A 22,632-nucleotide genomic window follows, 5' to 3' on the forward strand; every position below is an offset into this window, starting at 1 on the left:
TGGTGTTGCTAAAACATGTGGAGTGACAGCTGAAGCTCTTAAAACAGCCCAAGTAACATACAATTGAAATGGCACACTCTACAAATGAGCATCAACAAGCTATCTGCGGTATTACCCTGAGTATACCTGGAGGGAGTACTACTAGGTGTCACAGCCCCTACAGCCTGGTCCATGACCAGGTCTCACAGTGGATCAGGCCTGATCAACCAGGCTGTTACTGCCGGCCTCCTGCAAACCGCTGTACGAGCCACAACCCAGTTGGTCACATACTGACTTTAGGTGCCTGTCTAGCTCCCTCTTGAAGACAGTCAAGGGTCTATTGGTAATCCCCCCTTATGTATGCTGAGAGGCAGTTGAAGTCTTGGGTCCCTGACACTTACTGTGTTGTCTCTTAGTGTGATCAGCACAAAGCACAAGTTGGGCCATTGCCAGGACTCAGAGAGTCAAGTCCAGCATTGGTGTGAATGAGGTATGATACACTGCATGTGGGTCCCCCAGAGCCCCTAACTGCAAACAAATTTTTGTGGGTGAAAAAAAATGGGAACGTATCACAGCATAATCGTGTCAACTCTTTTATATGGGTGTGAAGCATGGTCTTTGAATGCTGCGGCATGAAAAAGAAGGTTGGAAGTGGTGCATATATCATGTCTGAGATCAATGTGTAGTGAGAAATGAAGAAGTTACAAGATAATATATTGGTATGAAAGACAGTTCAAGGCAGAGGAAGGATTTTCTAAGATCTCTGCCAATGTAGTAAGTATGGAGCAAGCATGACTGAGACAGATGAATGATAATATAGAGAGCATCTCATACAGAGCTGGAAGGTGTTGAAAAGAAGGAAGTTGATGCATATACAAAGTCCTATGTGTTGGAAGGGTGTAGAAAAGTGTTAGCCTACATATACAGCACAGTGGACATATATAAGTGTGATAGACCAAGTGAGTGTGGGCAAGTGGTCTAATCAATTTGACAAGCTGCTGGAATATGAGAAAAGTAATACATGTATCTATGAAGGACTTGGGGAAAAACCAGTTAGTCAGACTGGATTTTGCAACTAGAAAGTACAGTGCATAATAAAAAGCAGGTGAGAAGGATGCAAATCAGTAGCTCACCTATGGGCCACTTGGTCTGTGCCAGTTACACTTAAATTTTTTTTATGATATACCATTCTTTTTTTTATAATATACCTTTGTTTTGCTTTTCTTCTTCATCTTTGTCTTTTAGCTTTTCATCACTGTATACTCTCTAAACTTTCTTAACATCTGCTTTGTCATGTGCTCTTCAATTTTCCACTAATAAATTATAAAATTAGGTACCTTCTTCTGAAGGATGGGTGGATATGTTGCAATTCAGTGGGTCAACTGAATTTTAATATCTTTGCACTTCTCAAAAGACAGTTATTGAATGAGGGATGGTGAATGTGTTCCCTTCTCTGGATCTCCTACCTTGGTGGAAAACAACCAATACAGTAAAAAAAAAAAAAACTTTTAAGATTCCTAACAAATGTCATCAAAGTACACTGGATAACATTTTGCATAATAAATCTTTCCATATGTGTACATGTACATTTTTCACTCACCACTTTTGGTCTAGCAGTTGCAGGATGTTGCCTATTAAACACTGTTACCTAAGGTTCTTAGTGCCTTCAACAAAAACTAACACAACATGCATAAACTGAGGTTTAAATTTTAAACAAGCTTATGAAGTCTTGAAAACTCTAGAATGCTCTGATACAGTGTGGTCATATATAAGATTGCTGTGATAGTGTGGTCATATATAAGACTGCTGTGATAATGTGGTCATACATATATATAGGAGATTGCTGTGTGCATGGTATAAACCTTGGTAATAAATACCGACAAGTTGGCCTAGAAAGACACGTAAGCAAACACTATGACACATTTATTAGAAAACGTTTCGGTCCTGGGACCTTAATCACTTCTAACATACAGAGATAGAAAGACATTATATATATAGGCGGAGAGTGAGGTGTGACGCACGTGACCTGAGGAATGTCATAAGAACATAAGAATGGAGGAACACTGTAGAAGGCCTACTGGCCCATGCGAGGCAGGTCCTTATCAAAACAACCTCTACCTATGATGAGGACGGGTAGACGATGAAATCATGTGACTCCTGTGTTGTTGGGTTGGTGCTGCTTAAGTATCATGTATGCCAATGTTTTTGAGATTTTGTAGTTTCCAGTGTTGCGTTCTATAGTGTCGGTGATGGCGATTAGTGAGGCTTCTAGGCACCGTCGGTGTCTGAGGTCTGGTTCGGTGAGAACGAGTTGTGCCGCATTCCAGTTCATCAAATGCCCCGTGGAGTCTCTGTGGAGGACACAGGCGTACTTTACATCGTCTCTGTTAGAGGCATTTCGATGCTCGTTCAGGCGGACTGCAAGATCTCTGCCTGTCTCGCCTACATATTTCTTGGGACAGAACCCACTGGGGATAGTGTAGACGCCTGCTGTAGAAGTTAGAGGTGTGGGGCTGCGTTTCGTAGTGAGGTCTTTGATAGATGATGTGTTTATGGTGGAAACGTTGATGTTACTCATAGCAAGTGCCCGGCGAGTATTCGTGGCAACATCACCACATGGGAGTACTATGAACTGCTTAGGGGGCTGTTCCATGGGCGGTTTGTTGAGGATAGCTTGTGCCTTGAGTCTGCAATCTCGGATGAAGAAAGATGGGAACTGAAGACGTGTAAAGGCTTGTGTTATGTAAGTGCATTCTTCTTCTAGAAAACAAGGGCTGGAGATGCGAAGAGCTCTCAAGAAGAAGCCAATAAGGACTCCTCTCTTAGTGCGGGTGTCTTGGTGTGAATAAAAGTGTATAAGATCGTCCTTGTTGGTAGGTTTTCTATACACTTTGAAGAGAAGTTTGTCACTGTCGGGAGATCTGCACAGTAGAACGTCGAGGAAAGGAAGTTTGCCATCATTTTCGAGTTCAAGTGTAAACTTTATTGATGGTTCAACTGCATTGATCTTGTTGAGAAGGGCCTGGATATTGAGACGTCTCAGATAGAAAACCAATACATCATCAACGTATCTTAGCCAGGTAACGGTGTTGGGAATGAGGGTGCTGAATTTCTCTGTCTCCAGGTTTTCCATGAAGAGGTTGGCAAGCACAGCACTGAGCGGGCTGCCCATTGCCATCCCAAAGCATTGTTTGTAACAGTTGTCCTGATACTTGAAGAAGTTGAAATTAACACAAAGTTCCACTAGATTGATGAAATCTAGAAGAGGTAAAGGGAGGTCGTGGTTTTCAGTGAGCCTCTGTCTCAGAATGTTGATTGCAGTATCATTAGGAACGTTGGTAAAGAAGGCTGTGACATCGAAGGAAGCCATGCTTTTGTTTTTGACATTCAGGTTGGAATTTCGGGAGAGAAGGTCACCTGAGTGTTTGAGGTGGGCTTGACTGATGGTGCCCAGAAGCGCTGAAAGGTATTTGGCAAGGTGGCCGGCTAGTCTGTGTGGTGCACTCCCTATGCCCGAAGTGATAGGCCGTAGTGGGATGCCAGGTTTGTGTGTCTTAGGAAGGCCATACAGGCGTGCTGGTTTCGGTTGACCTGGTAAAAGTTTAAGTAGTTTTTTGCCTTGTTCTGATTTTCGTAAGATGCTACGAGCCTTTTGAAGGAAAGTCTGGGTACTTTGAAGTAGCACTGATTCCGATACAGGCTGGTATGTGTTGGCATCGTTGAGAAGATTTAAAACTTTATTGTTGTAGTCGACAGTGTTGAGTAACACCACACCACCTCCTTTGTCAGCGGCTGTAATGACAATATCATCGTTGTTGGCCAAGTTCCTGAGAGCTTGGATGTATCTTCTGGGAATGACCGGTCTTGAAGGCTCAGTAGCTGCAGCAGTGATAATTCCTTGAACAAAGCCCTTTTGAAACTCAGAGTCTCCAAAAGGTTGGTTCTTGGTTACCATATCCACCAGATTATGTTTCTTGTTGATGCCGGTAGTAAACTTGAGCCCTAGGCTGAGGGCTTCTGTCTCGGTGACGGTTAGTGTATAGGAAGATAAGTTATTTATGATTTCTGGTCGTCCCATTTCGCTCCATTTGCTGTGGGAGCACAGGTCTTGTAGTTTTCGTGATAGCTTCAATTTCTGTTGGATGTTGGCAGTGGTAACTTGGCTGAGTATATATTCTGCAGTCCTTCTGTCAAGAGTAGGAAGTGAAGCACGAATCTGAGCAGCACGTAATGAGGCCTCCTTCTGAGCATGTCGCAGTTCATCAGAGCTTTCTCTAAGGTAGGCGTAAACAGCAGGAGAGAAAGGGTGTCTAGATGTGGTCAGTTGTCGAGGAGTGGACCGTGGTACCACCATCTCAGCAAGACAGTCTTCTAGGAAGATGTGTCGGTTCCGAAGACTATTAGCTTTGAGTAGGAGAGAAAGGTATTCTCTGTATGCTATGTCCATAGTGTGTTGCAGTGTCAGACAAGATGGTATAAACCTTGGTAATAAATACCGACAAGTTGGCCTAGAAAGACACGTAAGCAAACACCAACCCAACAACACAGGAGTCACATGATTTCATCGTCTACCCGTCCTCATCATAGGTAGAGGTTGTTTTGATAAGGACCTGCCTCGCATGGGCCAGTAGGCCTTCTACAGTGTTCCTCCATTCTTATGTTCTTATGACATTCCTCAGGTCACGTGCGTCACACCTCACTCTCCGCCTATATATATAATGTCTTTCTACCTCTGTATGTTAGAAGTGATTAAGGTCCCAGGACCGAAACATTTTCTAATAAATGTGTCATACTGTTTGCTTACGTGTCTTTCTAGGCCAGCTGTGTGCATCAATCTGCCTAGAATGAAAGAAACAACATGCACTCTTATATAAATAATGCTTCTTTACAATCCTCACTAACTTGCTCCATACACCAAGATAATATTTACAGTACAGGATTAATAAACTTGGTTATTACTGTACTGTAATATTTACACGAAAAGAAGTTGGATATCTTAGCTCTCAGTGAAACAAAGCTGAAAAGGGGGGTAGGTGAGTTTCAGTGGGGAGTATCTGAGAGAGATAAAGCTAAGGAAGGGGTAGCAATAATGTTGAAGGATCAGTTATGGAAGGAGAAGAGGAAATATAAATGTATAAATTCAAAGATTATGTGGATTAAAATAAGGGTCGGATGCTCAAAAGTGAATCATAATAAGTGTGTATGCACCTAGAGAAGAGAGGAGTGTAGAGGATAGAGCAAGATTTTGGGAGGTGTTAAGCGAGTGTGTAGGAACTTTTGAACCAAGTGTGAAAGTAACTGTGATAGGGGACCTAAATGCTAAAGTAGAGAAACATTTAAAGAGGGTGTGGTAGGCAAGTTTGGGGTGCCAGGTGTAAATGATAATGGGGGGCCCTTCAATTGAACTTTGTAAAGAAAGGAGTTTGATTATAGGTAATACATATTATAGGAAAAAGAGGATAAATGAGTATACAAGATATGATGTAGGGTGTAATGGCAGTAGTTTGTTGGACTACATATTGGCAGATAAAATACTGTTGGGTAGACTTCCAGATGTACATGTTTATAGAGGGGCCACAGATATATCAGATCACTTTTTTGTTGTAGCTATAGTGAGAGTGAACGTTAGATGGGATACAAGGAAAATGGAAGCAGCTGGTAAAAGAGAGGTGAAGGTTTATAAGCTAAAGGAGGAGGCAGTTAAGGTAAGATATAAACAACTATTGGAGGATAGATGGGCTGGTGAGAGTACAGGAAATGGAGCTGAAGATGTATGGGGTAGGTTTAAGAATGTAGTACTAGAGTGTTCAGCAGAAGTTTGTTGTTAGAGGAAAGTGGGTGCAGGAGGGAAGAAGAGCAATTGGTGGAATGATGATGTAGGGAGATTAGTAAGAGAGAAAAAGTTAGCATACGAGAAGTTTTTACAAAGCAGAAGTGATACAAGGAGGGAGGAGTATATGGAGAGGAAAAGAAAGGTTAAGAGAGTGGTGAAGCAAATAAGAGAGTGGGTGAGATGTTAAGATAAGATAAGATAAGATTTCGTTCAGATTTTTAACCCCGGAGGGTTAGCCACCCAGGATAACCCAAGAAAGTCAGTGCGTCATCGAGGACTGTCTAACTTATTTCCATTGGGGTCCTTAATCTTGTCCCCCAGGATGCGACCCACACCAGTCGACTAACACCCAGGTACCAATTTGCTGCTAGGTGAACAGGACAATATGTGTAAGGAAACGTGTCGGAATTTCCACCCGCCGGGAATCGAACCCGGGCCCTCCATGTGTGAAGCGGGAGTTTTAGCCACCAGAAAAAAAGTTTGGGTGTGAGATTAATAAGTTGAGGGAGCCTAGGGAACGAATGGATCTGATAGTTAAAAGTAGGAGAGGAGAGTTATTAAATGGAGTTAGAGAAATCAGAAAGATGGAGGGAATATTTTGAGGAATTGTTAAATGTTGATGAAGATAGGCAAGCTGTGATTTCATGTATAGGGCAAGGAGGAATAACTTCTTGAAGAAGTAAAGAGTAGCAAATTGTGAGCATGGGTAGAATGAAAGGGGGTAAGTCAGCTGGGATTGATGGGATAAAGACAGAAATGTTAAAAGCAGGTGGGGATATAGTTCTGGAGTGGTTGGTGATTTTATTTAATAAATGTATGGAAGAGGGTAAGGTACCTAGGGATTGGCAGAGAGCAAGCATAGTTCCTCTGTATAAAGGCAAAAGGGACAAAAGAGAGTGCAAAAATTATAGGGAAAGAAGTCTCTTGAATATACCTGGTAAAGTGTATGATAGAGTTATTACTGAAAGAATTAAGAGTAAGACAGAGAGTAGGATAGCAGATGAACAAGGAGGCTTTAGGAAAGGTAGGGGGTGTGTAGACCAAGTGTTTACAGTGAAACATATAATGAGTGTAAAACAAAAGCCTGTATTTGTTTTACATAATGGTAGGATAGCTGGTGTCTTTTTTCTGTCTCATAAACATGCAAGATTTCAGGTACGTCTTGCTATTTCTTACACTTAGGTCACACTACACCTACATGTATGAGCATGTATATACACACCCCTCTGGGTTTTCTTCTATTTTCTTTCTAGTTCTTGTTCTTATTTATTTCCTCTTATCTCCATGGGGAAGTGGAACAGAATTCTTCCTCCGTAAGGCATGCATGTTGTAAGAGGCGACTAAAATGCTGGGAGCAAGGGGCTAGTAACCCCTTCTCCTGTACAAATTACTAAATTTAAAAAGAAAAACTTTCATTTTTCTTTTTGGGCCACCCTGCCTTGGTGGGATACGGCTGGTTTGTTGAAAGAAGAAATCTAAATGAACAATATTTAGATAAGGGTAAAGAGGTTTTTGTGGCATTTATGGATTTGGATAAGGTGTATGACAGGTTGGAAAGGGTGGCAATGTGGCAGATGTTGCAAATGTATGGAATAGGAGGTAGATTATTGAAAGCGGTGAAAAGTTTTTACGAGGGTAGTGAGGTTCAGGTTAGAGTATGTAGGAGACAGGAAGATTATTTCCCAGCAAAAATAGGCCTCGGACAAGGATGTGTGATGTCACCGTGGTTGTTCAATATATTTATAGATGGGGTAGTAAGAGAAGTGAATGCTTGGGTGTTAGCAAGAGGTGTGGGGTTAAAAGATAAAGAATCAAACACAAAGTGGGAGTTGTCACAGTTGATCTTTGCTCATGACACTGCTTTTAGGAGATTCTGAAGAGAAGTTGCAGAGGTTGGTGGATGAGTTTGGTAGGGTATGTAAAAAGAAGAAAATTAAAAGTGAATATAGGAAAGAGTAAGGTTATGAGGATAACAAAAAAATTAGGTAATGAAAGATTGGATATCAGATTGGAGGGAGAGAGTATGGAGGAGTTGAATGTATTCAGATATTTATTAGTGGACATATCAGCATGTGGGTTTATGAAAGATGAGGTGAATCACAGAACTGACGAGTGGAAAAAAGTGAGTGGTGCACTGAGGAATCTGTGAAAACAAAACTTTGTCCATGGAAGCAAAGAGGGGAATGTATGAGAGTATAGTTATACCAACGCTCTTATACGGGTGCGAAGCATCGGTGGTAAATGTTGCAACAAGAAGAAGGCTGGAGGCAGTGGAGATGTCATGTCTGAGGGCAATGTGTGGTGTGAATATAATGCAGAGAATCCATAGTTTGGAAATTAGTAAAAGATGCAGGATTACCAAAACTATTACCCAGACTGCTGAGGAGGGGTTGTTAAGGTGATTCGGACATGTAGAGAGAATGGAACAAAGTAGAATGACTTCGAGAGTGTATAAATCTGTAGTGGAGGGAAGGGGGGGTAGAGGTCGGTGTAGGAAAGGTTGGAGGGAGGGGGTAAAGGAGGTTTTGTGTGTGAGGGGATTGGACTTCCAGCAAGCATGTGTGAGCATGTTAGATAGGAGCGAATGGAGACAAATGTTTTGTAGGACTTGATGTGCTGTTGGAGTGTGAGCAAGGTAACATTTATGAAGGGATTCAGGGAAACCAGCAGGCCGGACTTGAGTCCTGGAGATGGGAAGTACAGTGCTTGCACTCTCAAGGAGGGGTGTTAATGTTACAGTTTTATAACTAGTGTCAGCACACCTCTGGCAAGATAGTGATGGAGTGAATGATGGTGAAAGTTTTTCTTTTTTGGGCCACCCTGCCTTGGTGGGAAATGGCCAATGTGTTAATAAAAATAAAATACTATTTACTGAGCCATGCATCAAGCAAAGTCTAGTTTTTCTAACTAGTACAATAGTTAGCTAAATAATCCCCACCAGCACATCTACAAACTGCAAACAGCAATGATTACTCATTAATTGCAACTTAATCCTTTCGCTGTCCGTCACGTAGAACTACATCACTGAGGCCAGGGTCCCTGACATAGTTCCACGTCATGGGATCAGTTCACTCAAACAAGTTATGAGTAGTAAATTTTGGCCTAGATATGAGAGAATGGGTCTGTGCTATTAGTATGCACTGAATTAAAGAAATCCTGCCCCATAAGGTGCATGATGAGAAAAACAAAACTGTGACTGTGTGAGTAGTTTAAAATAGCATCTCTGTGGTGTTTTCTCTGATGGCTTTTATTGACTTATTGGCTGTTTCTTAGTATTATATGATGGAATGGAATACATCCTACTGAAATAGTGATGATTTTGATTGGTTACAGGACTGGAAGTAGCTTGAAACTGTGCTCAAAATAGCCGATATTACAGAGGATGCGTAAGGCCCCCTGCAACCTCCAGTCTGTTTTATGGGTTTTACTGGGACATTGTAAACCATGACCAATATTTCCTGGTTTTATTATCCGTGAAATAGAGTAAATTTTCTATTTCTGTGTGAACAAGAATTCAAAATGAAAGGCAAGTGCAATATAGAAGCCTGCAGACAGGACTAATGAACAGAGGAAATGTTGTCTACATTATTTATTATGGACTCTACTTTTTAAGCTGGTATTTTTTAATTTTGTGTAAAACTGGCAAAGTTGCCAAATTCTGATCACCTATTACGTTAGTTGAAATAATTTAATGAGCAGTTTCTTGTGCTCAATCAATTGAATGGAAGGCATACTAGTAAAATAACTAAGAATTTGGTTGACTGGAACAATGAAGTTACCTTAAAATAGGACTCAAAAACAGTGAAATCGCTGATGCATAAATTGTGTCAAGCCCGCTAATTTGCACCTGTACAAATCTATAAGTTTTCCATCAAATTTTGTACTTTTGGTATCATTACCTTTGGAGAAAGATTCTCTACCATTTAAGGAGAATTTTTTTGGATTGTTGAAAATTTTTGGAAACCAAGAGCAAGTTTCACTTCGAGGGTCTGAACAATGAAAGGGTTAAGAAAGCAATACATGCTAAATAAGAGAATAATAAAACTAATTTTAAAAGGAACTTCCATCATATTTCAGTCACATATCATGTGTAGTGGTCCTATGAGTTACTGTTTCCTGTGGCCTGGTAGTTAACACTCTCACCTCACAAAGTGAGTATCTGTGGTTCAATCCCTGGTCAGGTGGAAACATTGCATGTGCTTCCTTACACCTGCTGTCCCTGTTCACCTAGCAAGTAGGTACCTGGGTGTTAAGTCGACAGCTGTGGGTCGCATCCTGGGGGACAAGATTGAAGGACTCCAATGGAAATAAGACAGACAGCCCTTGATGACGCATTGACTTTCTTGGGTTATCCTGGGTGGCTAACCCTCCGGGGCCAAAAATTAAAGAAAATCTTATCCATTCCAGAAGACATATCGTATCTCAAAACTATCGTAACTGAAACCCTATAATACAGGGTTTTATGGTAATTTGTTCTAAAGAGCCAGAAGAACCCAACCTGCCCTTAGATACCTTTCTTTGTTGTTTCAACACTCGTGTTTTCTGAGTGATAAGCAAACAGGCTGCAACTTGAAATATTCAGAGGCACTGGCACCAAACAACTGAGTGAGTGTATCTTTCATAGGCTAATGCCCAGGCAAAGTGGCAAGATAGGGCAGAGTAGGCAGGACTGGGCAAAGTAGGCAGACAGGGAGGCTGGCTGGCAGGCAGGCAGGGAAGCTGGCAGGGAAGCTGGCAGGCAGGCAGGCAGGCAGGCAGGCAGGAAGGGAGGCTGGCAGGCAGGGAGGTGGCAGTCAGACAGGGAGGCAGCAGTCAGGCTGGTCAGCAGGCAGGCAGGCAGAGAAGGAGGCTGGCAGGCAGGGAGGTGGCAGGCAGGCAGGCTGGCAAGCAGGTAGGTAGGCAGGCAGGCAGGCAGGCACACAGGGAGGGAGGGAGGGAGGGAGGGAGGGAGGGGAGGGGAGAGGAGGGGAGAGGAGGGGAGAGGAGGGGAGAGGAGGGGAGAGGAGGGGAGAGGAGGGGAGAGAGAGAGGAGAGAGGAGGAGGAGGGGAGAGGGGAGGGGAGGGGAAGGGGAGGGGAGAGGGAAGGGGAGGGGAGGGGAGGGGAGGGGAGGGGAGGGAGGGAAGGGGAGGGAGGGAAGGGGAGGGGAGGGAGGGAGGGTGGGAGGGGATGGGAGGGGAGGGAGGGAGGGAGGGAGGGGAGGGAGGGAGGGAGGGAGGGAGGGGAGGGGAGGGAGGGAGGGGAGGGAGGGAGGGAGGGGAGGGAGGGGGAGGGAGGGGAGGGGAGGGAGGGAGGGGGGGAGGGGAGAGGGGAGGGGGAGGGGAGGGGGGAGGGGAGGGGAGGGAGGGAGGGGAGGGAGGGGAGGGGGGAGGGGAGGGGGAGGGGAGGGGGGAGGGGAGGGGAGGGGAGGGGAGGGAGGGAGGGAGGGAGGGAGGGAGGGAGGGAGGCAGGCAGGCAGGCAGGCAGGCAGGCAGGCAGGCAGGCAGGCAGGCAGGCAGGCAGGCAGGCAGGCAGGCAGGCAGGCAGGCAGGCAGGCAGGGAGGCAGGCAGGCAGGAAAGCAAACAGCTAGGCAGGCAGGTAGGCAGGCAGGCAGATAGGTGGGAAGGCAGGCAGGAAGGCAGGCATGTGGGCTGGTGGGTAGGCAGGCAGGAAGGCAGACTGGTAAAGAATTGTGTACTTAATATTAATATACTAGTTATCACTGACTCCCATTGCCACCATGTCTGGTACATTTATGGTCTCCCTCCCTCCCTTTCCACTATCTCACTCCCATTTATCTCCAACACACCCCCCACCATCACTCCATATAAGAGCTTTTCATAACCCTGGCTTGTCCCTGGGTTGAGGCCCACCCATGCCTGCTGCTGACCATAACACATGTATTGCAACTCAAAATTTCTGCTGCAGCTCAAAACTAAATTTCTTTAGAAGCATTATTATTATTATAATCAAAAAGAAGCGCTAAGCCACAAGGGCTATACAGCGTCTTTAGAAGCATAAATCGCAACTTAAGCCCATCGTAACTCAAGGGACCACTGTATAAGTCACTTGCAATATAGCAGTACTGTGTTGGCAAGCAGTACATAGCAACTGAGGGATCTAAAGCACTCTACCATGCGGAGGGGTGAGGGAGCCATGCAGGGAGTACGAAGCATTTCCAGGAGAACCTTGTCTGCGTGATGACACGTGTCCTGTGATTGCCTTCTGCAGCATCCGGTTTGCTCTGAAGAAGATGAATCTGCATAGTTTGACTATTTTCTTTCTAGAGGACAAAAGATTAGTGAAATACACTTAGAGTTGTGACTCTCCAACACTAGTGTTGTGACTCTCCAACACTAGTGTCGTGACTCTCCAACACTAATGTTATGACTCTCCAACACTAGTGTTGTGACCCTACAACACTAGTGTTGTGACTCTTCAGCAATAGTATTGTGACCCTTCAACACTAGTGTTGTGACCCTCCAGCACTAGTGAGATTATATTGCCAGTATTATAACAATAATGAACAATTCTGTAACCAATATTCTTTTAGTTGTTTCCTAATTGAATGACCTAGGAAAGTTTGGCCTAGATTTCCAAATTCTGTCAAACTGAGGGTTAATAATAATAAAAAAAAATAACAATAATTTCTACTTTTTCTTTTTGGTAGGCTATACGGGAAAAGGGGTTACTAGCCCATTGCTCCTGGCATTTTAGTTGACTTTTACAACATGCATGGCTTACAGAGGAAAGATTCTTATTCCACTTCCCCATGGTTGTAAAAGGAAAACTAATAAGAACAACAACTATTAAGATAAAATCAAACAAAACTCAGATGAGTGTGAATACATAAACGTGTACATGCATGTGTAGTGTGACCTAAGTGTAAGTAGAAGTAACAAGACGTACCTGCAATCTTGCATGTTTGTGAGACAGAAAAAAAGACACCACCAATGATGCCATCACGTAAAACAAATACAGGCTTCCATTTCACACTCACTTGGCAATATGGTAGTACCTCCCTGGGCGGTTGCTGTCTACTAACCTATTACCACCCCGCCTTGGTGGGAAACGGCTGACGTGTTAAAAAAATAATACAATGGAACCTCAAATTTTGAACGTATCACTTATCAAACTCTTCAAAAATAGAACCCTTTTTTCGAACCAACTTTGTCCCTATTATCGAACTCGCCCCTATTTTCTAACCGCCAAATACCGGGCCTGTCTGGCAGCCCACACTGTCTGCGTCCCCACGCAGGCGCCGTGAGCCAGTCTGGTTTTGTTGATGCTTGAGTGAACACTAACTTGCGCTCTCATTCAAACATTTTACAATTATTTCATTGTGTTTAGTACTTGTGGGACTGTGAAATAAGCTACAATGGGCCCAAAGAAACTTGCTAGTGGTACCCCTGTGGTAAAGAAAGTGAGAAACACCATAGATGTGAAGGAAATAATACAGAAGTGGAATGATGTCCAAATGTTTGTGGAGAAGTACCACCCTGAGAAAGCTGAAACAAGCCATCTTTGCAACAAGTTCAGTGACAGAACCATGTCCCATTTTAGGGAAATCTTAAAGAGGCACCAGAAACAGAGGACTGTGGACAGTTATTTTGTGAGACAGGGGTCCAGTGACTCTCAAGCTGGTCCTAGTGGCATTAAAAGACAGAGAAGGGAAGTAACCCCAGAAAGGGCTTTGATACCTAACGTCCTTATGGAGGGGGATTCCCCTTCCAAACACTAACCCCAACTCCCTCTCTCCTCCTCCCTATCTTCCAGATGCCATCACCAATCTTCAATAAAGGTAAGTAAAATGTTATTTTATATTTTTATTTAAATTTATTAATACATAACTGAACACTATATTTGTTGTGTGTATGTAAAATTATAATTAATCTCTATAAATGTATTTTTTTTTTTTGTGAATATTTTTGGGTTTCTGGAACAGATTAATTGTATTTCCATTATTTCTTATGGGGAAATATAACTTCGCTTTTCAGACTTTTCGAATTTAGAACTAACTCCTGGAATGGATTAAGTTCGATATTTGAGGTTCCACTGTAATAAAATAATAATAATAATAATAATACAGTGGACCCCCGGTTAACGATTTTAATCCGTGCAAGAGGGGTAATTGTTATGCGAAATAATCGTTATGTGAATGAATTTTCCCCATAAGAAATAATGGAAATAAAATTAATCCGTGCAAGACACCCAAAAGTATGAAAAAAAAATTTTTTTACCACATGAAATGTTAATTTTAATACACACAAACTGAAAAAGGCATGCACACTTACATGACACTTACTTTTATTGAAGATCTGGTGATGATTGATGGGATGGGAGGAGGGGAGAGCATTATCTTCTTACTGTTTAGAAGGGGAATCCCCTTCCATTAGGACTTGAGGTAGCAAGTCCTTTTCCGGGGTTACTTCCCTTCTTCTTTTAATGCCACTAGGACCAGCTTGAGAGTCACTGGACCTCTGTCGCACAACAAATCTGTCCATAGAGCTCTGTACCTCCCGTTCCTTTACGATTTGTCTAAAATGGGCCACAACATTGTCATTGAAATAGTCACCAGCACGGCTTGCAACAGCTGTGTCAGGGTGATTTTCATCCATAAAGGTTTGCAGTTCAACCCACTGTGCACACATTTCCTTAATTTTTGAAGTAGGCACAATGGATTCCACAACTGGCATAGGCTTCTCAGGGTTAGCCCCAAACCCTTCAAAATCTTTCTTAATTTCCATACTAATTCTCACCCTTTTTACCACAGGGTTGGCACTAGAAGCTTTCTTGGGGCCCATGGTCACTTATTTTCCAGAAACAGCACCGAAAACACTGTAATAATACGAAATATTCCGATTGTATGCTTGGATGTTACCGCGGAGGCTGGCTGGTAAACAATGCCACCGGCGGAACATGTGAGCGCGTCTCGGAAGAAAATCGGTAAGCGGGTTTTTAAGCGGTATGTGAGGCAAAATTTTTGCAATTAAAGTAAGCGGTATGCGAAATAATCGCTATGTGATGCCATCGTTATGCGGGGGTCCACTGTAATAATAATAATAATAATAATAATAATAATAATAATAATAAAGCATATACCAGAATATAAATCCATGGATAGGACGACCCCTGATAACTTGCCAAAAAAAAAATCCTCAATTTTTTATAGAGTATCTAGTGTCTGAGCATATTTAAAATGGGTCAAATAGTTCCAATTCAAAATGTATTCTAGCCCAAACTCAGGTAAAAAATGAAATGTGACAGCTGATAAACAAAAATAAAGGAGCTCTGCAGTAGAGTTATTGGCCTGTGCTAGGCAGGTCCTCCTGATACCTAACCATTATAAGACACTTGCTCTTCATGGTACTCTACCTTGACAAAAAACCGAAAGATAGATTGCAGATCACCCAGAACAAAATGGTAAGATTCATCCCTGACCTGTGTCCAAGATAGGGTGTAGGGAAGGATGAATTACAACAATTGGATATGCTGAATGTTGAAGATAAGAGTAAAACAGCTGAAGTTAAATCAAGTTTAAAAAATTGCTCACAAACAGTGTCCAGAATATCTTGCTGCCAATTTTGTCAAGGCTGGGAATCAAAGCAATCATTGTACTAGGGGGAGAGAGCACAACTTTGTAGTACCCACAGTCAGTGGCCAGACTTCAAACACCTTTTATTGTACAGAAGTAAAGGAATGGAACAAACTGTCTGTACATGTCAAAGCCAGTCATAGCATGAATGAATTCAAGAAGAGAGCCAAAAGGTGCCTAATGAATGTAGCAACAGAAAGGGAGGAGAATGATTTTTTATTATTTTTGGCTAACACACATGTACATATAAATAACTCATTTTACCTTATTCCTAGTATATCTCCTTTATATTATAATAATAAGATACTGTATAATAATAAGATATTGACTTTTTTGTATAATAATAAGATATTGACTTTTTTGGGTTATCCTAGGCTCTCTACACATATGCTGCTATGTATGATAATCTATGTAACTGTATTTGTATATACCTTAATAAACTTACTTACAAGACTAGAAGAGCACTACAGTAGACTAATGGTTCATGCTAGGCAGGTCCTACTCAAATGAAATCTTTCTCACTCATATATTTGTGTAATTTATTTTTAAAGCTACCCATGGTTTTAGGTTCAGTGATCAAAGGCATATCACCCGCCCTCCCTCCCATCTTTGCATACCTATCTCCCTCCTTGCCTCCCTCCCTCTCTCTGCCTCTTTGCTTCTCTCCCTTATTATAGTTATTATTACTGTATATACACCTACCATCCGACTTACGACCGAGTTCGGTTCCGAGAAACCGGTCGTAAGTCGAAATGGTCATAAGTCGAACTTTACTTCTGAATATCAACAAAACATTTTTGTAATGACTTTATTTTATTGTTTTATTTTGGTATTTCATGTTTTACTTTACTTTTTGTGCTGTTAGTACTGTATTTTATACTGTAAGGTTTAGGATAAACACTGTGTACAACACAAATAGTTGTTTATTTCCCAGAAATTTGGCATAAAAAACACAGTCGAGTGGTCGTAAATCGAGCAGGTTGTAAGTCGGATGGTAGGTGTACCTATCAGGTATATACAGTAAGAATAATAATACTCCATGGGGAAATGGAAAAGAATCCTTCCTCCATAAGCCATGCATGTTGTAAGAGCAACTAAAACACCAGGAGTATGGGGGTAGTAACCCTTTCTCCTCTATAAATTACTAAATGAAAAAAAAAAAAAAACATTTTTGTTTTTTTTTTAGGTCACCCTGCCTTGGTGAGAGATGGCTAGTGTGTTGAAAGTAGTACAGTAGTAGTAGTAGTAATAATAATACGAACATGAGTACAGTATTATATACCTGTTAGATATCTTCTGTGTGCGGCTCTTCGAGGTGCTGTCCAATTTTGCCACTCTAGCACGAAGGGGCCCTGGAGAATTTAGTGAGCCTGGTGCCCCACCACGTTCAATACTACTGCTCCGCTGGAAGTCCCGTAGGGCCTAAACGAATATAATTTAAAACATGGTAACAAATGTCACTGAGATTCTGTAAAACATGGGGAATAATACAAAGGATGTAAGAAAGCAGATGTGGACTGCAGAATGTTGGTGGTGAGCACAGCATGCTAAACTCAAGATTTTAAAGGATAAGGACAAAATTATGAATATACTGTAATTATATGGATTTGGAAAAGGCATATGATAGGATGGATAGGGGGGCAATGTGGCAGATGTTGCAAATGTATGGAATAGGATGTAGGTTATTGAAAGCAGTTTAAAGTTTTTATGAGGATAGTGAGGTTCAGGTTAGAGTATGTAGGCGAGAGGGGGATTATTTCCCAGTAAAAGTAGGCTTTAGACAGGGATGTGTGATGTTACCATGGTTGTTCAATATATTTATAGATGGAGTAGTAAGAGAAGTGAATGCTCGGGTGTTGGCAAGAGGTGTGGGATTAAAAGATAAAGAATCTAACACAAACTGGGAGCTGTCACAGTTGCTCTTTGCTGATGACACTGTGCTTTTGGGAGATTCTGAAGAGAAGTTTCAGGGGTTGGTTGATGAGTTTGGTAGGGTATGTAAAAGAAGGAAGCTAAAAGTGAATATAGGAAAGAGTAAGGTGATGAGGATAACAAAAAAATTAGATAATGGAAGATTGGATATCAGATTGGAGGGAGAAAGTATGGGGGACGTGAATGTGTTCAGATATTTGGGAGTGGATGTGCCAGTAGATGGGTCAATGAAGGATGAGGTGAATCATAGAATTGATGAGGGAAAAAAGGTGAGTGGTGCACTGACAAGTCTGTGGAGACAGAGAACTCTATCCATGAAAGCCAAGAGGGGAATGTGTGAGAGTATAGTTATACCAACGCTCTAGTATGGGTGTGATGCATGGGTGTGAATGTTACAAGAAGAAGAAGGCTGGAGGCAGTGGAGATGTCATGTCTGAGGGCAATGTGTGGTGCGAATATAATACAAAGAATCCGTAGTTGGAGATTAGGAGGAGGTGTGGAATTACCAAAACTATTATCCAGAGGGCTGAGGAGGGGTTATTGATTTGGTTTGGACACGTAGAGAGAATGGAACAAAGAAGAATGACTTCGAGAGTATACTATTCTGTAGTGGAGGGAAGGCGAGGTTCAGGTCAGCCTAGGAAAGGTTGGACGTAAGGGGTAAAGGAGGTTTTGTATGTGAGGGGCTTGGACTTCCAGCAAGCGTGCGTGAGTGTTCAACAGAAGCAACTGGAGACAACTGGATTTTAGGACTTGGCGTGCTGTTGGAGTGTAAGCAAGGTAACATTTACGAAGGGATTCAGGGCAACCAGCAGGCCAGACTTGAGTCCTGGAGATGGGGAGTACAGTGTCTGCACTCTGAAGGAGAGGTGTTAATGTTGCAGTTTTATAACTGTAGTGTAGGCATGCCTCTGGCAAGACAGCGATGGAGTGAATGATGTTGAAAGTTTTTCTTTTTTGGGCCACCCTGCCTTGGTGGGAAATGGCTAATGTGTTAATAAAAAAAATAAATATACAAGAATGCAAATCGTATCTATAACGTGTGTGAATGATTTCAAGATTTTATTCTTGTGGTCTGGCCTGAAACCAGAATTAATTTCTGATCATCAGAATACCTATAGAACTACTCAATAATAACCCACATAGAGACAGAAACAAAAGAGGTTGATTGATCTGTATAATTCAACCCCCTGCCGAAAATCCCAGAAGGGGAATGACATATACAAATCAATCAACCTCCTGTGTTTCTGTCTCCATGTAGGTTATTATTAAGCAGTTCTTTAAGTATTCTGGCAATCTTCCCCATAGTATATCTGCTGGTAGAAGGTAAAACAAGTCATGGTGACACTGATTTCTAACTGACTTATGGCACTTCTTTTCAGTGCGTCTATTCTGCACTTCCTCCTGTATCTCTCATTCCAGTAAGCCTCTGTTTCAGCATGTAGATCATAGACTTGGGCCCTGATTATTTTCTACATACTGTATATTATCAGGCATGTACCTCTTCTCTGTTCAGAGTGCATTCAGGTGCTTTGAGGCATTCCTAGAAGTTTAGAGTTGCTCTACTGATTCTGCACAGGCAACAGAAGATCCCTATATATTTTCCAGTTCAGTTATCTTTCCAGCCTTTAAAGGGGCTGTGAGCAGAGAACTACATTCATAACATAAAAGCACATAAAAGTGCTGTGAAGAGCACCATCAATAGCTTCTGATGAATTTGCTTTACTGTGTTCTCTATGTGAGTCATCTGACAAGACCTCCAAGTGCTGCAGATATGTAGCAAAGACGATGTATAGAACCTGACAGTGTGGTGATTGGAAATGTTGTGTTACAGTATCTAACTTCTACAATACGAAATAAACACAATCCAGTTTCATATGTATGGAGCTACACTGTGTGATCCATAATATATTCAACAAATATTGGTTGGAAAGGCGAATGTCATGGCTTTCTCAGAAAGTGATTAGATGTGTTATATGTTAATGTATGAAGCGGGGGTGAAGCCTAGGGGTGTCTTGGGTGGCTGTATATGCTTGTATACCACTCTTACAATTTGAAATAGTGATAACATAGCTTCTTATATACTTAAGTGCTATTATACAGACCATCAATGTGATTTTTTAATTTATTAGGGTTAAGACCTATTAACTGCAGTACAGTATTTAATCAGTACAATTATATTAAGCTCCATAAGCCATGCATGTTGTAAAAGGTGACTAAAATGCCGGGAGCAAGGGACTAGTAATTCCTTCTCCTGTATATAGTATTAAATTTAAAAAGAGAGGCTTTTGTTTTTCTTTTTGGGCCACCCTGCCTTGGTGGGATATGGCCGGTTTGTTGGAAAAAAAAAATTATATTAAGAATACATTAATCTCTAAACTAAAAATAAAAGCAAACTTTCAGTGTATACACACTAAGATAAACAGCTCTGAGTATAGGAGAAGAGAAATATATAGATTAATGACTCAACAGTTTTTGATGTAGTGGCATTGTATATAATAAAAAATTATGATCTCTCTTCAATTTACATGTGTATTTTAATTAAAAATCATATTTTTTTAATTACCCTAAAAGAAAACATACCTTTAAACTCTGTGAAAGGGCATCAGAACGCAATTTTGCATAGACTGTAAGTCGATCCGTATTGTTATGTTTGTCAAGCCAAGTAGCAATGGCCCGCAGATCCTCCCTCACACCAGGAGGCATCAATTCCACTCCACTGATGGTATCCTCACTCACCTCTGGGTACATTTATTAAAATAAAAAAATGAGACCTACTATTTCAAAAATTATTTACACAGTTGAATTTACAGGCTGAGAGTTATCCTACTAGTTCATTTCAAAGCCTAACATCCAGGTACCTTCTTACTGATACGTGACCAGGGGCAACAGATGTAGAGAAACATGCATAATGTTTCCAGTGGTGCTGGAATCAAAGCCTGGTCCCTCAGTTGTGAGCTAAGGGCACCACCCCTTGAGCCCCAAGTCTCAATGTTAATGGTATTCAGAGTAAAACAGTGTGATAATACCTATTTTAATCTAAATACCAAGTCACTTACTCCTGTCTAACACAGTCACATTAAATATGCAGTACCTAGACAAAATATTATATGCCAGTAAAAGTGGTTTAGGTGCCAATTACTCAAAATTAGTTTTCAGGTGGATAGCTGCTTACACTATACTGTACATAAAAATGATTGAAATAGGCAGTGTCTACAAGGCTTACTGTACCTTCTTCTTCGAGTAGTTCCAAAGTCACTATTGGAGGTACGGGTTTCTGGTACTTTTTAAGTTCATCTCGAAACTCTTTGCTGAGAAGATCTGTTCCTATTTCAAAAAGGGAAGTCTGGAAACATAAAATCAAAACAGAATATGAGAAATCCAGTAAAAATGCTTTAATTCAATAAAATATTCAATAATTTAAAGTATATATGTATCTAGTAATCTCTCACAAAACCTATTTTTATTTACAGACATTTACAGCATCTCCATGGCTAAGTGGAATAGAATTCTTCCTCCGTAGTAAGAGGTGACTAAAATGCCGGGAGCAAGGCGCTAGTAACCCCTTCTCCTGTATGTATTACTAAATTTAAAAGGAGAAACTTTCGTTTTTCCTTTTGGGCCACCCCACCTCAGAGGGATACAGCTGGTACATTGAAAGAAAGAAAAGATTTACAGTACATAGTAAAACAATTCAGAAAAAAATATTACACAGATATTTCATGACTTGTTTCAGAGAGCATCTACAATTTAATAAGTGGTGAGATTTTCAATAGTGAAAGTACATACATACAAGGCTTCTCTAAAGTTTTGAAGGCTCAAGGCAATAAAAATGAGAAAGGTGTTACATTTTGGCATACATTTTCAGCTTCCACCTTAAACCAATTATTACACAAGCAAAGGAAGCTATCAGAACCATCACAAATTCAAATTTTAGGTAAAAACATTCTGCTCTTATTTAAATCCTTAAACCTACTAAATGCAAATGTCATACATGTTGACTCTTCAAAACATATCACTGTAATGGTAATGTTGACCTAAGACAGTTCCTGAAAAACTATACAGGCAGGCCTCACTTATACAACAGGTTAGGTTCCGGGGCTACTAATGTGAAGTAAAAAATCACTGTACAATGAAACATAACCTTTTTCACTTTCAAATACATGTAAAAGCCTTATAACATGTTTACACTATTGTATATTAACCCTTTGAGGGTCCGTCCCATAGATCTACGGCTTTACGTTCAGGGTCCAAACCGTAGATCTACGTCATGAGCTCAGCTCACTCTGATAAACTGTGAGTGGTACATTTGGGCCTAGATATGAGAGAATACATCTATGTGGTATGTGTGCACCACATAAAACAGATCCTGCAGCACGCTGTGTATAATGAGAGAAAAAAATGAAATCATGATTTTTCGATTAAAACAGCAACTTTGCAGTGTTTTTTCGTATGTTTTTTATAGTTCTATTTGCGATTTATTGGTCTCATTTGATAGAATGGAAGACATATTACAGAAATAGAGATGATTTTGATTGGTTTTAGCACTGGAAATGGCTTGAAACTGAGCTCAAAGTAGCAGAAATGTTAAATTTTTGCCAATATTCAAGAGTAAACAAACGACCTCACACGTCTAATACACGCCAGCTGGTGGGTCTAATATGCATTCACAAATATGGTGATGATATTTATACAATTATTACAGTATTGCATAACAGTAAATCTTCTATTTTTTGGTGTGAATAAAAATTCATTATGTGAATAAAAAATAAAAATGGAATTTATTTGTAAAGCCTCAAAACGTAACTAATGAACAGAGGAAATGTTAGTTTAGTTCCAGGAATACCTACACTGTTTATTCTGGACCCTATTTTGAAATTGGAATATTTTGAACTTTGTGTTAAATTGGCCAAATTAACAATTTCCGATCACTTTAATTTGTAGTTGAAACAGTTGACTTGGTGATTTCTTGTGCTCAATCGATAGAATAGAAGTAATACTAGTGAAATAGCTAAGAATTTGGTTGACTGGAATAATATAATTGGCCTAAAATGGGAGTCAAAGTCGGCAAAATCGCTGATTCGTAAATATCGCTGACACATCAAAATTCGCGAGAGCATAATTTCGTCAATTTTCCATCAAATTTCGTACTTTTTGTTTTATTACCTTCACAAAAAGATTCTCTTACCATTTCATAAGAAAAAATAACAAATTTTTTTTTTTGAAAATTCTTGGACACTGGGGCACCACTTCAGATTTGGGCCTTGGACCCTGAAGGGGTTAAGTAAGCAATAGAGTTAGGGCTAAAAAACGCA

At 41.0% G+C, this 22,632-nt stretch overlaps 1 protein-coding gene across 4 annotated transcripts in view; it reads right to left on the reverse strand.

The window, feature by feature from the left end:
- Exo70 (exocyst complex component 7) overlaps positions 1–22,632 on the reverse strand; it is a 63,118-nt gene that overhangs the window by 33,206 nt on the left and 7,280 nt on the right. Inside the window, exons 4-7 of one of the 4 annotated variants that reach the window (XM_070084705.1) lie at positions 20,549–20,663; positions 19,901–20,058; positions 16,668–16,807; positions 11,979–12,034 (exon numbers count right to left, since the gene is read on the reverse strand). In XM_070084705.1, coding sequence (XP_069940806.1) covers positions 11,979–12,034; positions 16,668–16,807; positions 19,901–20,058; positions 20,549–20,663 — 469 coding nt within the window. Of the gene's footprint in view, positions 1–11,924; positions 12,074–16,667; positions 16,808–19,900; positions 20,059–20,548; positions 20,664–22,632 lie in introns of all 4 variants that reach the window. The other 3 variants (XM_070084703.1, XM_070084704.1, XM_070084702.1) reach the window with 3 other exon arrangements.

Source organism: Cherax quadricarinatus, chromosome 13, assembly GCF_038502225.1.
Source record: "Cherax quadricarinatus isolate ZL_2023a chromosome 13, ASM3850222v1, whole genome shotgun sequence".
Taxonomy (NCBI): Eukaryota; Metazoa; Arthropoda; class Malacostraca; order Decapoda; family Parastacidae; genus Cherax; species Cherax quadricarinatus.